The sequence below is a fragment of the Ctenopharyngodon idella genome, chromosome 19 (assembly GCF_019924925.1).
Source record: "Ctenopharyngodon idella isolate HZGC_01 chromosome 19, HZGC01, whole genome shotgun sequence".
Classification (NCBI taxonomy): Eukaryota; Metazoa; Chordata; class Actinopteri; order Cypriniformes; family Xenocyprididae; genus Ctenopharyngodon; species Ctenopharyngodon idella.
This window is the reverse complement of record NC_067238.1, coordinates 10,102,261-10,117,645: the sequence shown is the minus strand read 5'-3', so window position 1 is coordinate 10,117,645 and position 15,385 is coordinate 10,102,261. Positions and strand designations below refer to the sequence as shown.

Genomic DNA, 15,385 nt, shown 5'->3' with positions numbered 1-15,385 from the left:
TATAAAATAATATATGCATTCATATATATTATTGGATTTGTCAAAATCTACACTTTGGCATTCATCAGACCAGTTTTTCTTCTTTTCCCCCCTTATAGTCTAGCACTATTTAATAATTCTCATTGTTTCTTTGCTGCATCACTAAGCTGTTTTGTTGTAGGCATGATAATATCATGAATATAAATTTTCAAATACTTTTTTCTTCATAGATCCTTTACAATAATAATTTATGTAAAGGTTAATTTATTAAAAAGATAAATTTCCATATTTTGTTCAAAAGGCAATCCAAAATACCTGTAACCCTTTTCACTCTTCAAAATTAGAGGGTGGAGTTTTAAAATTTGTATTCAGTTAAAAAAAATTATTTATTTAAAAAAAAAATAGCCATATCCAGTGATAACACCTCATTAGCATGAAGCCATTTGATATTCCAGCTGTAGTGATGTTTTGTGAAGTGATTGTGTCTCATTTTGTGTACCATACATTGTGACTTTATATTATCCTTAATACATATTCTGTAACTACATAAGTTGTTTTTCTATTTAGCATAACTATTTAGCATAACACCCTGTAACTTTGTCCATGTACTTACATTTGCATGTACGTACATGCACTTATAATATCTAACTCTTAAATGCTTAACTTTGTTTCTATTTCCCCTACTATTTACCCCCACTAATACAGAAAGCTGCCGAAAAACTTAAGGAAGAAGATAGAAAAAAGCTGGCCGAGATGCAGGCCGAGCTAGAAAAGCAAAGGCAGTTAGCTGAATCTCACGCAAAGGCTATTGCTAAAGCAGAACAAGAGGCGAATGAGCTGAAGACAAAGATGAAAGACGAAGTCAGTAAGCGACAGGACGTCGCTGTTGATGCTGAGAAACAGAAGCACAATATCCAGCGAGAGCTTCAGGAGCTCAAAAGCCTTTCTGAGCAGGAAATCAAGTCTAAGACTCAACAGGTAGAGGAAGCCCTCCAAAGCCGCACCAGAATTGAAGAAGAAATCCGTATAATCCGTCTTCAGTTAGAGACAACAATGACACAAAAAAGCACTGCTGAAACAGAGCTTCAACAGCTGAGGGAAAAAGCTGCAGATGCCGAAAAACTTCGAAAGGCAGCACAGGATGAGGCAGAGAAGCTTCGGAAGCAAGTTGCAGAAGAGACTCAGAAGAAACGCAAGGCAGAAGAGGAGCTTAAACTGAAATCAGAGGCAGAAAAGGAGGCTGCCAAAGAGAAAAAGAGGGCCCTTGAGGATCTTGAGAAGTTCAAGCTTCAAGCTGAAGAAGCTGAGAGGCACATGAAGCAAGCAGAGCTGGAAAAGCAGAGACAGATTCAAGTGGTAGAGGAGGTGGCTAAGAAAACTGCAGCCACTCAGCTTGAGAGTAAACAATTGTCATTGACAGCAAAACTGGAAGAATCACTCAAACATGAGCAGGTGATGGTCATTCAACTGCAGGAAGAGGCAGAACATCTCAAAAAGCAGCAAGCTGAAGCAGATAAGGCAAGAGAGCAGGCAGAAAAGGAACTAGAAACATGGAGACAGAAGGCTAATGAAGCGCTCCGGCTCCGGCTCCAGGCAGAAGAAGAGGCCAATAAGAAAACTGCAGCTCAGGAGGAAGCGGAGAAACAGAAGGAGGAAGCCAAACGGGAGGCAAAGAAGAGAGGAAAAGCTGAGGAGGCTGCCCTTAAACAGAAAGAGTTTGCCGAAAAGGAACTGGAGAACCAAAGGAAGATGGCTGAAGAAACTGCTAAACAGAAGCTTGCAGCAGAGCAAGAACTTATTAGGTTAAGAGCAGATTTTGAGCATGCTGAACAACAGAGAACTGTCTTGGATGATGAGCTCCAGCGTCTCAAAAATGATGTCAATGCTGCTGTCAACCAGAAGAAGGAGCTTGAGGATGAACTGGTCAAAGTTAGGAAGGAGATGGAGGTTCTACTGCAGATGAAATCCAAAGCTGAGAAAGAGTCTATGTCAAACACTGAAAAGAGCAAACAACTACTTGAATCTGAGGCTGCAAAGATGAGGGAACTGGCTGAGGAGGCAACTAAACTGAGGTCAGTTGTAGAAGAAGCAAAGAAACAGAGGCAGATCGCAGAAGAAGAAGCTGCCCGTCAGAGAGCAGAAGCTGAGAAGATCCTCAAAGAAAAGTTAGCAGCTATCAACGAAGCAACCCGTCTAAAAACTGAGGCTGAGATCGCTTTGAAAGAGAAGGAGGCTGAAAATGACCGTTTAAAGAGAAAAGCCGAAGAAGAGGCCTACCAGAGGAAAGTTCTAGAAGATCAAGCAGCTCAGCATAAGCAAGCGATTGCAGAAAAGATTGATCAGCTCAAGAAGACTTCAGACACTGAGCTCGACAGGCAAAAGAAAATTGTAGAAGAAACCTTGAAGCAGAGCAAAGTGGTGGAGGAGGAGATCCACATTCTCAAACTCAATTTCGAAAAAGCTTCAACTGGCAAACAGGACCTTGAACTTGAGCTTAACAAACTGAAGGGCATCGCAGAGGAGACACAGAAGAGCAAAGCGAAGGCAGAGGAAGAGGCAGAGAAATTCCGAAAACTTGCTTTGGAAGAGGAGAAAAAAAGGAAAGAGGCAGAGGCCAAGGTGAAAAAAATCCAGGCTGCAGAAGAAGAGGCAGCAAGGCAACACAAAGCTGCTCAAGAGGAGGTTGACCGTCTTATAAAAAAAGCAGAAGATGCCAAAAAGCAGAAAGAGATTGCAGAGAAAGAAGCTGAGAGACAGATCATTTTAGTCAAAGAGGCTGCACAGAAGTGCTCTGCTGCTGAGCAGAAAGCTCAAGATGTTCTTCTCCAGCAAAATAAAGACAGCATGGCGCAGGATAAACTCAAGGAAGAGTTTGAAAAAGCAAAGAAACTGGCGCAAGATGCAGAAAAGGCTAAAGACAAGGCTGAGAAAGAGGCTGCCCTGTTGCAGAAGAAAGCAGAGGAAGCTGAACGTCAAAAGCAGGCAGCTGAGGCTGAAGCTGCCAAACAGTCCAAAGCCCAGGAAGATGCTGAAAAACTGAGGAAGGAAGCTGAAAAGGAAGCTTCCAGACGGGCTGAGGCAGAGGCTGCTGCTTTAAAACAAAAGCAAGAGGCTGATGCGGAAATGGCCAAGTACAAAAAGCTTGCAGAAAAGACCCTGAAGCAGAAGTCTTCCGTTGAGGAGGAGTTAGTGAAGGTTAAAGTGCAGCTTGATGAGACAGACAAACAGAAATCTATCCTTGATGATGAACTTAAGAGACTCAAACAAGAGGTCAGTGATGCTATGAAGCAGAAGGCTCAAGTAGAGGATGAGCTCTCTAAAGTCAAGATTCAGATGGAGGAATTACTAAAACTGAAACTTAAAATTGAAAAGGAAAACCAAGAGCTTATGAAGAAAGATAAAGACAACACAAAGAAACTCCTTGAGGAGGAGGCTGAGAACATGAAAAAATTGGCAGAGGAGGCAGCACGGCTCAATATTGAGGCTCAAGAAGCTGCAAGATTACGACAAATTGCAGAGACTGATCTCGCCAAACAGAGGGAACTGGCTGATAAGATGCTGGAAGAGAAAAAACAGGCCGTTCTGGAGGCAACAAAACTGAAGGCTGAAGCTGAAAAGCTCCAGAAACAGAAAGATCAGGCACAGGTAGAAGCTCAAAAGCTGTTAGAGGCCAAAAAGGAGATGCAGCAGCGTCTGGAGCAGGAGACCGAAGGCTTCCAGAAATCTTTAGAGGCTGAACGCAAGCGGCAATTAGAGATTACTGCAGAGGCTGAGAAACTAAAGATCAAGGTGACGCAGCTAAGTGATGCTCAGTCAAAAGCGGAGGAGGAAGCCAAAAAATTCAAGAAACAAGCAGATGAAATCAAAAACCGTCTGCTAGAGACTGAAAAACAGACTTCAGAAAAACACACTGTTGTTGAGAAACTGGAAGTACAGAGACTGCAGAGCAAAAAAGAGGCTGATGATCTGCATAAAGCAATCGCAGAGCTTGAGAAAGAAAAGGAAAAACTGAAAAAAGAGGCTGCTGACTTACAAAAACAATCAAAAGAGGTATTGTGTTACTGCAGTCTAGTGTTTAAAATATTACCCTTAAACACCTTAATTAACAATTAACAGTTTTTATACCACTTCTGAACCTTTGTTCATGTAAATTGTATGTTGCCAGCCACAGTGATAACAAAGCCTGCAATTATCATGAACAAAGATGTTCTGGTCCCCTTTAACAGTGTCCATATTTGCACATTGTTAGTATCACTATTTACTTTTTATTACTTTCTAATGTCTGTAACTTGGGCATTATAATGTGTTGTAATTTTCCTAATATTTCCATAATTTATTCAACAACAATCTAAACTAATTCCAGATGTTATATATATATATATATATATATATATATATATATATATGTGTGTGTGTGTGTGTGTGTGTGTGTACCTTTTAATTAATCTCTATTCTAATATGTTGTGAAATTATCATTTATATAGTATATTGTATTCACTTGATTCTGTCATTACAGTGATTTCCATTGAAAAGACATTTACGGAAAGTAAATGTATCTTAAAGATAAAGTTCACCTAAAATAAAAAATAAATTAATAAAAAAAACTGCCAACGTTAATATGAAGAATGTATCTGTTTTTCCCATGCAATGGAAGTCAGTGGGTTCCAATCTTATTTTCACCCCCTTTGACTTTCATTGTATGGACATAAACAGTTGAAACAAACTTTCCGCAGAAGAAAGTGAGGTTAGGTTTGTGACAACCTGAGTGTGAGCAAATGATGACAGTTTTCATTTGTGGGTAAACTATAACTTTAACTTATGTATTTACTTAATTGTCATTTCAATGAAATCACTGTAACCACAGAATCAAATAAACACAATACACTATATAAATATGACACCAAAGCATGTAAGAGAGATTAATTAAAAAGTACACTGACAGGTGCAAGTTATGTAATTATATAAGAAAGAATTATATAAGAAAGAATATAACTGCATCTTAAAATGCTAAATTATCTGTTCCATAAATATATTGTATTGAGTTGTACAGTTATATTTTTCTTTATACAGTGATTTCCATGTCATGCATTGAATTAATTATTGTTTTATGCTGTTTTACCACAGATGGCCAATGTACAACAAGAACAGTTACAGCAGGAAAAGACTATCCTCCAGCAGACTTTCTTTGCAGAAAAAGAGACACTGCTGAAGAAGGAGAAAGCCATTGAGGCAGAGAAAAAGAAGCTGGAGAAGCAATTTGAAGATGAAGTGAAGAAGGCTGAAGCACTTAAAGATGAACAGGAGCGTCAGAAAAAGCAAATGGAGGAGGAGAGAAAGAAACTGCAGTCTGCCATGGATGCTGCTATCAAAAAGCAAAAGGATGCTGAGGAAGAGATGAATGCCAGGCAAAAAGAAATGCAAGAGCTTGAAAAGAAAAGAATTGAACAAGAGAAACTTCTGGCAGAGGAAAACAAGAACTTGCGAGAAAAACTCCAGCAGCTTCAGAGTTCACAAAAGCCATCCCACACCAAGGAGATTGAAATTCAAACTGACAAAGTCCCTGAAGAAGAGTTAGTTCAAATGACCATGGTTGAAACAACAAAGAAGGTCCTAAATGGCTCTACAGAAGTGGATGGTGTGAAAAAAGATGTACCCCTGGCGTTTGATGGAATCAGAGAGAAGGTGCCTGCAAGCAGACTTCATGCGATTGGTGTGCTCAGCAAAAAAGAATTTGACAAGCTTAAGAAAGGCAAAACAACTTTGCAAGAGCTTTCTAAGCATGACAAGGTCAAGATGTGCCTAAAAGGTAAAGATTGTATTGGCGGTGTAATAGTTGAACCCAACCAGAAAATTAGCATTTATCAAGCTTTGAAGGACAAGAAGATTACACAAAGCACAGCTATGATGCTTCTTGAAGCCCAAGCTGCATCTGGTTACATAATTGACCCCATTAAGAACAGAAGACTCTCTGTAAGCGAAGCTGTGAAGGATACCTTGATTGGACCTGAGTTGCACACCAAGTTGTTATCGGCCGAAAGGGCCGCCACAGGATTCAAAGATCCATTCACTGGAAATACAATCTCACTGTTTGAAGCAATGAAAAAAGGTTTGATCGCAGAGGACCAGGCCACAAAACTTCTTGATTCTCAATATGCAACTGGTGGGATAATTGATCCTGTCAATAGCCACCGTGTACCAGTTCAAATGGCTTGCACCCAAGGTCAACTTGATGATGATCTAAGCAAAATTCTGTCCAGCCCTCCTGCTGACAAAAAAGCATTCATTGATCCCAACACTCAGGATAGCCTCACTTATCGTGAGTTACTGGAGCGATGCAAACCAGATCCTGAGACAGGCATTCCATTACTACCAATCACAGAACATGCAGCCCAAATTGAAAGAACTTATACTGATGAGGAGACTAAAGATGTATTTAGTAAGGCAAACCTAACAGTTCCATTTGGAAGATTCAAAGGAAAGGCTGTCACCATTTGGGAGGTCATAAACTCTGAGTACTTCACTGAAGATCAGAGAAAGGATCTTATCCGTCAATACAAAACAGGCAAAATTACAGTTGAAAAAGTTATTAGAATTGTAATAACTGTTGTAGAGGACAAGGAAAACAAGAAGGAACCTGCATTTGATGGTTTGAGATCATCAGTGCCAGCGTCTGAACTTCTGGAAGCAAAGGTTATTAATAAAGACTTGTTCAACAAATTGCACAATGGAAAAGCTACTCTTAAAGAGGTTTCTGAGCTTGAACCCGTCAAGAAAGCCCTAAAGGGGACACACAGTATTGCTGGAGTGCAGATTGAGTCAACTTCTGAAAAGATGTCTTTCTACGAAGCCATGAAGAAGGACTTACTTGGAACAGAGTCTGCACTAAACCTTCTGGAGGCCCAGGCTGGAACAGGCTTCATAATTGATCCAGTGAAAAACCAAAAGCTCACAGTTGATGAAGCAGTCAAAAGTGGTGTTGTTGGCCCAGAGCTGCATGAGAAATTGTTGTCTGCAGAAAGAGCTGTTTGTGGTTACAAAGATCCATATACTGGAAAAACTGTATCCCTGTTTGAAGCAATGCAAAAAGATCTCATTAAGAAAGACCAAGGTGTCCGTCTGTTGGAAGCTCAACTTGCAACTGGAGGAATTATTGATCCTGAGAAAAGTTACCGCATCACTCCAGATATTGCATATAAACGTGGTTACCTAAATGAGGAAATGAATCAAGACTTAAGCAGCCCATCAGACTCCAATACAGTATTCATTGACCCCAACACACAAGAAAATGTCACTTATGCTGAACTTCTGAAAAGATGCGTCACTGATAAGCAGACTGGTCTTCCATTGCTTCCATTATCTGAAAAGGCAATCAAGTCAAAAGAAATAGAACCAGTTTCTGATGCACAAACTAAAGAGACCTTGAGCCAGGCTACGGTTGAGTTGCACAGTGGACTATTTAAAGGAAGAATAATCACCATTTGGGAGATTATCAACTCTGAATATTTCACAGAGGAACAAAGGATTGAATTTATTCGGCAATATAGATCAGGTAAAATCACTATTGAAAAACTGATCAAGATTGTGATCACTACAGTGGATGACAAAGAAAAGAAGGGACAGGACAACTTTGATGGCTTCAGAGGACCTGTACCAGCCAGTTCCTTGCTTGAATCTAAAATCATTGACAAAGACACCTATGACAAAATCCAACAAGGCAAAAAGAAACCTGCAGAAGTTAGTGACTCCATCAAACGCTACTTGCAAGGTTCTGATTGTATTACTGGGGTATTTTTGGAAAAAACAAAGGAAAAGCTCAGCATTTACCAAGCAATGAAGCAGAAACTGCTGACACCAAACACAGGTCTGTCCCTGCTGGAAGCTCAGGCAGCTACTGGCTACATAGTTGATCCCATCAGAAATGAGAAGTTTGTAGTGGATGATGCTGTTAAGGCTGGCATTGTTGGTCCAGAGCTTCATGAAAAACTGCTTTCAGCAGAGAAAGCTGTTACTGGTTACAAAGATCCATACACTGGTAATAAGATCTCTCTTCTTCAAGCAATGCAAAAACAGCTTGTTCTAAGAGAACATGCCATACCTCTTCTAGATGCCCAGGAGGCCACTGGAGGGATAATTGATCCAGTAAATAGCCATCGACTTCCTAATGATATAGCCATTCAGCGTGGCTACTTCAGCAAGCAATTAGCCAAATCTTTTAAAGACCCCACAGATGACATCAAATGTTTCACTGACCCCAACAAAGATGAAAATGTCACATACAAACAGCTGAAAGAGAGATGTATGACCGATCCAGAATTTGGAATTGCCCTGTTACCACTTTCTAAAGCCCAGACTCCTGAGCAAGCTGAGAAATCCTATGTTTACACTGAGGAACAAGCAGAAACAGATTTAGCTAACACCCAAATAGCCATACCACATGAGAGTTATGCAGGAAAACAAGTGACATTATGGGAAGTCATGAAATCAGATTTGCTTCCTGAAGAGGAAAAACAAAGGCTCCTTGAACAGTATCGCTCAGGCAGAATCACAAAAGAGAGAATGATCATTATTATAATTGAAATAATTGAACAAAGAGAGATCATCAAGACTGAGCAGAGTATGTCATGTGATGTAATCAGACGCCGGGTTACTATTGATGAACTTTACAGAGCACGTATTATAGACCTTGAAACTTACAATCTGCTCAAACAAGGCAAGAAAACAATCCGAGAAGTTATGGAGATGCCAAGTGTGAAGCAGTATCTCTTTGGAACAGGCAGCATTGCTGGAGTACTCTCAGATAACTATGCTAAGGTTAGCATCTACCAAGCCATGAAGAGAGGTCTCATTAAACCTGACATTGCCATTGATCTGTTGGAGGCACAAGCAGCCACAGGATTCATCACTGACCCTGTGAAAGATGAATTGTTGACAGTTGATGAGGCTGTCCGGAAGGGTCTTGTTGGCCCAGAGATCCATGACAAACTCTTGTCTGCTGAGAGAGCAGTCACAGGTTATAAGGATCCCTACAGTGGTAAGGTCATTTCTCTATTCCAAGCCATGAAAAAGGACCTTGTTCCTGAGGATTATGCCATGAAGCTCTTGGAGGCCCAGGTAGCAACAGGTGGTCTCATGGATCCAGAGTACTACTTCCGCCTCCCAATTGATGTTGCCATGCAACGTGGTTACATGAACAAAGAAACCAGTGAGAGGATATCTGATCCAAGTGGAGATGTCAAACAGTTTACAGATCCAACAACAGATGAAAAGCTGTCTTATGCTCTACTTCTCAAAAGATGCAAAGTTGATAAAGAGAGTGGCTTACGATTATTGTCTCTGGCAGACAAGAGACTTCTATTTAAGGGCCTTAGAAAACAAATTACTCCAGATGAGTTGTTGCGCTCTCAAATTATTGATCAGAAGACCTACACAGCACTGATGGAGGGTACCATTTCTGTTGAGGACCTCAGTAAGGACCTGAAGAAATATCTTGAAGGCATCAGCTGTATTGCAGGCGTGTTTGTAGAGGCTACAAAAGATCGACTTTCAGTCTACCAAGCCATGAAGAAGAACATGATCAGACCAGGTACTGCCTTTGAACTTCTGGAGGCTCAAGCAGCTACTGGGTATGTGATTGATCCAATCAAAAATCTCAAAATGAATGTTATTGAAGCTGTAAAAACGGGAGTCGTAGGACCAGAATTTAAAGACAAGCTTCTCTCTGCTGAACGAGCTGTGACTGGCTACAAAGATCCATACTCTGGCAAGGTGATCTCCCTGTTCCAGGCTATGAAGAAAGGTCTTATTCTGAAAGACCATGGTATCCGTTTGCTTGAGGCTCAAATAGCCACCGGTGGAATCATTGATCCTGAAGAGAGTCATCGACTTCCTGTTGAAATGGCTTACAAACGGGGTCTATTTGATGAGGAGATGAACGATATTCTCACTGATCCCTCTGATGACACTAAGGGATTCTTCGATCCAAACACAGAGGAGAATTTAACTTACCTCCAGCTGATGGAGCGTTGTATAACAGATTCTGAAACTGGACTTTCTCTTTTACTGCTGAAAGAAAAGAAACGTGAAAGAAAGACATCCTCTAAGTCCTCAGTCCGCAAACGTAGAGTTGTTATCGTAGATCCAGAAACAGGAAAAGAAATGTCTGTGTATGAGGCATACCGCAAGGGACTCATTGACCATCAAACATATATTGAACTTGCAGAGCAAGAGTGTGAATGGGAAGAAATTACCACCTCATCATCAGATGGAGTTGTCAAGTCTATGATCATTGACAGAAGGTCTGGACGGCAGTATGACATTGATGATGCAATCTCCAAGGGCCTCATAGACCAATCTGCTTTGGACCAGTACCGTGCTGGCACCCTTTCTATCACTGAATTTGCAGACATGCTCTCTGGCAATATGAGTGGTTTCAGATCTCGTTCATCTTCTTTTGGGTCCAGCTCATCCTATCCCATGAGTCCAGTTCCCTCCATAAAGACTCCGGCTACAACCTGGACTGATCCAACCGAGGAAACCGGACCAGTGGCTGGAATCTTAGATACAGATACTTTGGAAAAGGTGTCAGTTACAGAGGCTATGCATCGGAATCTAGTTGACAACATCACTGGTCAAAGACTACTTGAAGCACAAGCATGCACAGGAGGAATTATTGACCCAAACACTGGTGAGAAATTCTCTGTTGCTGATGCAATGAGCAAAGGGCTGGTGGACAAGATCATGGTTGATCGTATCAACCTAGCACAGAAAGCTTTTCAGGGATTTGAAGATCCAAGAACCAAAACCAAAATGTCTGCCGCTCAAGCCTTAAAGAAGGGTTGGCTCTACTACGAAGCTGGCCAACGTTTCCTTGAAGTCCAGTACCTAACAGGCGGTTTAATTGAACCAGATGTTACAGGAAGAGTATCACTGGATGATGCTGTTAAGAAGGGCGCTCTAGATGCACGCACTGCACAGAAACTAAGAGATGTCAGTGGATATTCCAAATACCTCACCTGCCCCAAAACAAAACTCAAGATCTCATACAAGGATGCCATGGACAGAAGTATGATAGAAGAAGGATCTGGCCTGAGGTTGCTAGAGGCGTCCTCTCAATCAAGTAAAGGTCTTTACAGCCCATACAGCATCAGTGGTTCTGGATCAACTTCGGGGTCTAGGTCTGGATCCAGAACTGGTTCAAGATCAGGCTCTAGAAGGGGAAGTTTTGATGCTACAGGCTCAGGTTTCTCCATGGGTTTTTCCTCATCCTACAGCCCCACTAGTTATGGCCGCCGTTATGATTCAGGGGTACATGGTGGACTTCAGATGGATGAGCTAAAGCAAGCCCTTACAGCTTTAGCATCAGGCAGGAACTGTTGCTATGATGAAAAGAGAATATTCACATCATCACAAACTCAGTTCTCTTTAGTTGCTTAATTTATGTACACAAAAGGACATTTATCCTGCTCTGCATGATATTGCTAATGGGCTTTTTTTACTGATGGGAATAATATTGCTATATAAGACTGGCTTTAATTTTATTTCATTTTTATATATTTAGTTTAATATACAGATGTTTTCTCTTTTCATTTTCACATGACAATATGAAACAATCATATACAGTTTTTCTGCACAACATTCATGGCAGAATCTTATTCATATATTTTTTTATATTCAATCCTTTCAACTATTAGCAGTGTTACTTATAGCCTCTTTTTTTGTATTGTCTTGTTTTTTTCATGTACCTTGTAAATTGGCACATGAATAATACTGAAAAGTTTCTTTGAGAGGATATGGTAATGCTTCAGATAAGATGTAAAAGTTATTTGTTATATATTTTTGTGTATGTTTGTGTAAAGATCCCTATTATATCAATACACCTTTGGTCATATTTAAACACTGAACATTGTAAGCCAGCATGGTAAAAAAGGGGGGAGCTGTTGACTATCTGCAGAGCGGAATAAAGTCCATTTGGACACTCGTTATGATTGGGAGCATGTCAGTAAACAAAACATTACACATCTTGGCAGCACTGCCATGGCCATTTTTCTGTAGAAATTCATTCTCTTCTCGTTATTGAAAACTAGGAAATAATAAACTTTGTACTATGCAGTCTTACTAGATAAAGTGAAATGGATTTACCTATCCTACAGCCATCTTAAAAACTGAAGATCATTACTAAATTTACCACAAATCACACTAAATATGACATATTTAAAAGCATAACTTACATCCCAACCATAATCCCAGAATAATCTGATTAAAAGGGGACCTCACTTGCGCCTTAACCTTGTGACATCTGCATTAACTTTCTTGTAAATGTAATGTACACCCTCAATAGGCTTAAAATATAAAGCCTAAAGACAATAATTATGTTTCACTGCAGATTATATTATTATACAGATGTAGAATTTTTAATGTTAATTGTAGCATAAAAGTGTTATATTGTTTGGGACACTCCCTTCTATGTTACAATGTCAGTTTAAATATTAACTAACCTGGCCAATTTCAATTCAAACACCTGCTATTGTTTCTTTTTTTGCAGAAAAGCTCATGCACTGTGTAGTTATCAAATGAAATGAATATTATAAATGTCTTTTTTTCTTTTTCTTTTTTTGTCAGTAGATGTCCCTTTCTGAGAGGGCACTGTGTCTACAGAATTGCATATTTACTGACACCTGTCAACAGATTTTACAGAAACCGAGGTATTAATGTTTAATGTAGACTTGAAGACATGGTTAATGATTTATGTCATATGCCATAAAATACTTAAGATTTTTAGAATACAATAAAGCAATTAGTAGAAAAAAACCTGGAACCTTGAATATGCCCAGTCTACCTCTTCTTTAAATTCAAGTCCCCGATTGTTATGCAAACTAGCTTTGATTTGAATCATCAGATGGCTCCGTATCTTGCACTGCCACTTAAGCTCCACCTGTGTGTTTAGAGAATAAGAAATGGATTGCTCCTTTCAAAAGAATCACATTGTGATCTTTCAACCAACATACATGTTCCACTACCTTTATTTATGCTCCATTTACAGCTTATGAATTTATTTGATTGAATAGAATTAAAAACACTAATGGTCTAGAAGAAATTGGTCTAGTCAACTGATATTCACCCATATTGGCCAATTTTACCTAAATCTGAAGTGTTTAGTGTACTAGAAACATTGGTGCGTAAATCACAGGACATTCTCTCTGTAAATCAGTCGCAATACTGCATAATAATATCTTGTGTGTTGGTATAATAATGTAGGCCTATTGACAAGCTTTACAAATAATTTAATATTGATCTCTGAACTGAATGTAGATGTTTACAAAAACAAGGACTCTGTAGGTTAACAAATAATGACATATCTAAAACTGAATTACAATTCATGTAATTGGAAACTAAGAAAGACTGAATTTCAAAGGCACAAAAAGAAAATCTGTTTCAGTCTCTTCAATGTATTTTGTTTGGGGTTTTTTTAGACTTTTGTTTCACTGTACTGTAAATCATAATACTTCAATTTTAGTTATATTTTCCTACATTATATATTCTGCTTTTTATGTTTTACTAACATGATTAAAATGATGCAATATGAGCAGTTATATCAGCAAAGCCTTTTTTTTAAAAGTAAGCTTTTTGAGGCACTAAAAGGTATATTTGAAACTGTTCTGATATTAAATGCATGACCTGAGTATGGTATTTACAGGATGAAATGTTAATATTCTATTGTAAATAAACATTAAATATCTGCTGTACAGTCTCAGTTTACCCATTTGTCAACTCCTTGGTAGTAAGTCACATTCTTATGGAAAAAAAAAAACAAGGATTCAAGGTATTAAAATTGGTTATATCTTACCTATATAATGGTTTAAATCAGTGTATGCATAATTTATTTATGTAATGTAGGGATGCACCAATACCATTTTTTAAGGACCTAGTACGAGTACCGATTTTTTTCTAGTACTTGCCGATATTGATGCCAGTACAATTATTAATTTCTCTCTCTCTCTCTCTCTCTCTCTCTTTTTTTTTTTTTTTGGTGATGTTGCAGTTTTCCAAGCACAACACAGTGAGACTAATGAATGTAGGACAGCTCTTTATTATTACTCTAATGAAAAAAGTAATAATTTTTGTGCTCTTGTCACAAACTTAAAGAACAAAAATCATTCACAGTGTCCAATAACCTTCAAAGGGCATAATTACCAATATATATAATTGTTGTTATATAAAAAGAAATTTACAAACAATACAACAAATACTGGACCTCAAATTAAATAAACTTGTTTTTCAAATACAGTAGATTTCATACATAGTACATTTATTTACCATTTATTTAACATATTTTGTTGTTTTATTAACATTAATGACAAATATAGGCTACGGTCCCTTTAAGACCGAATCTATGTATTCTGACACACATCCCGTTTTCACCCAAATGTTTACGTCCACTTAAGCCATAACCGACTGTATATACATGAGATACTCCACACGATGGACATTTTGACAACTATGTGTGCATTTGATCATTCAGGCGCGAGGAGAACTGATCAAACTGGGATCCCGCGCAAGAAAGAGAGAGAGCGCGTGAAAGGGAGCACTTCTGGTCTGTGTCATTCAGCGTGATTCCGCCTATCCCGCCTTCACTAATCAATAACGAATTGTGATTGAAAGCATGCAGTTCGCAATGTGTGTGTTGTCATCATTAATGTGAAGTACAGGTGCTGGGCATATAATTAGAATATCATCAAAAAGTTGATTTATTTCACCAATTCCATTCAAAAAGTGAAACTTGTATATTATATTCATTCATTACACACAGATTGATATATTTCAAATGTTTATTTCTTTTAATTTTGATGATTATAACTGACAACTAAGGAAAATCCCAAATTCAGTATCTCAGAAAATTTGAATATTACTTAAGACCAATACAAAGAAAGGATTTTTATAAATCTTGGCCAACTGAAAAGTATGAACATGAAAAGTATGAGCATGTACAGCACTCAATACTTAGTTGGGGCTCCTTTTGCCTGAATTACTGAAGCAATGCGGCGTGGCATGGAGTCGATCAGTCTGTGGCACTGCTCAGGTGTTATAAGAGCCTAGGTTGCTCTGATAGTGGCCTTCAGCTCTTCTGCATTGTTGGGTCTGGCATATCGCATCTTCCTCTTCACAATAAGGTCAGGCGAGTTTGCTGGCCAATTAAGAACAGGGATACCATGGTCCTTAAACCAGGTACTGGTAGCTTTGGCACTGTGTGCAGGTGCCAAGTCCTGTTGGAAAATGAAATCTGCATCTCCATAAAGTTGGTCAGCAGCAGGAAGCATGAAGTGCTCTAAAACTTCCTGGTATACGACTGCGTTGACCTTGGACCTCAGAAAACACAGTGGACCAACACCAGCAGATGACATGGCACCCC

At 39.1% G+C, this 15,385-nt stretch overlaps 1 protein-coding gene across 20 annotated transcripts in view; it reads left to right on the top strand.

Annotated features, from left to right (window-relative positions):
* The window catches only part of pleca (plectin a), a 117,469-nt gene extending 103,750 nt beyond the window's left edge, over positions 1–13,719 (top strand). For all 20 annotated transcript variants that reach the window (XM_051872920.1, XM_051872923.1, XM_051872921.1 and 17 more), the window contains 2 exons: positions 685–4,029; positions 5,104–13,719. In XM_051872920.1, the coding sequence (XP_051728880.1) occupies positions 685–4,029; positions 5,104–11,412 (9,654 nt within the window). In that variant the 3' untranslated portion in view covers positions 11,413–13,719. The remainder of the gene's footprint in view (positions 1–684; positions 4,030–5,103) is intronic.
* The last annotated feature ends 1,666 nt before the right edge of the window (positions 13,720–15,385 follow it).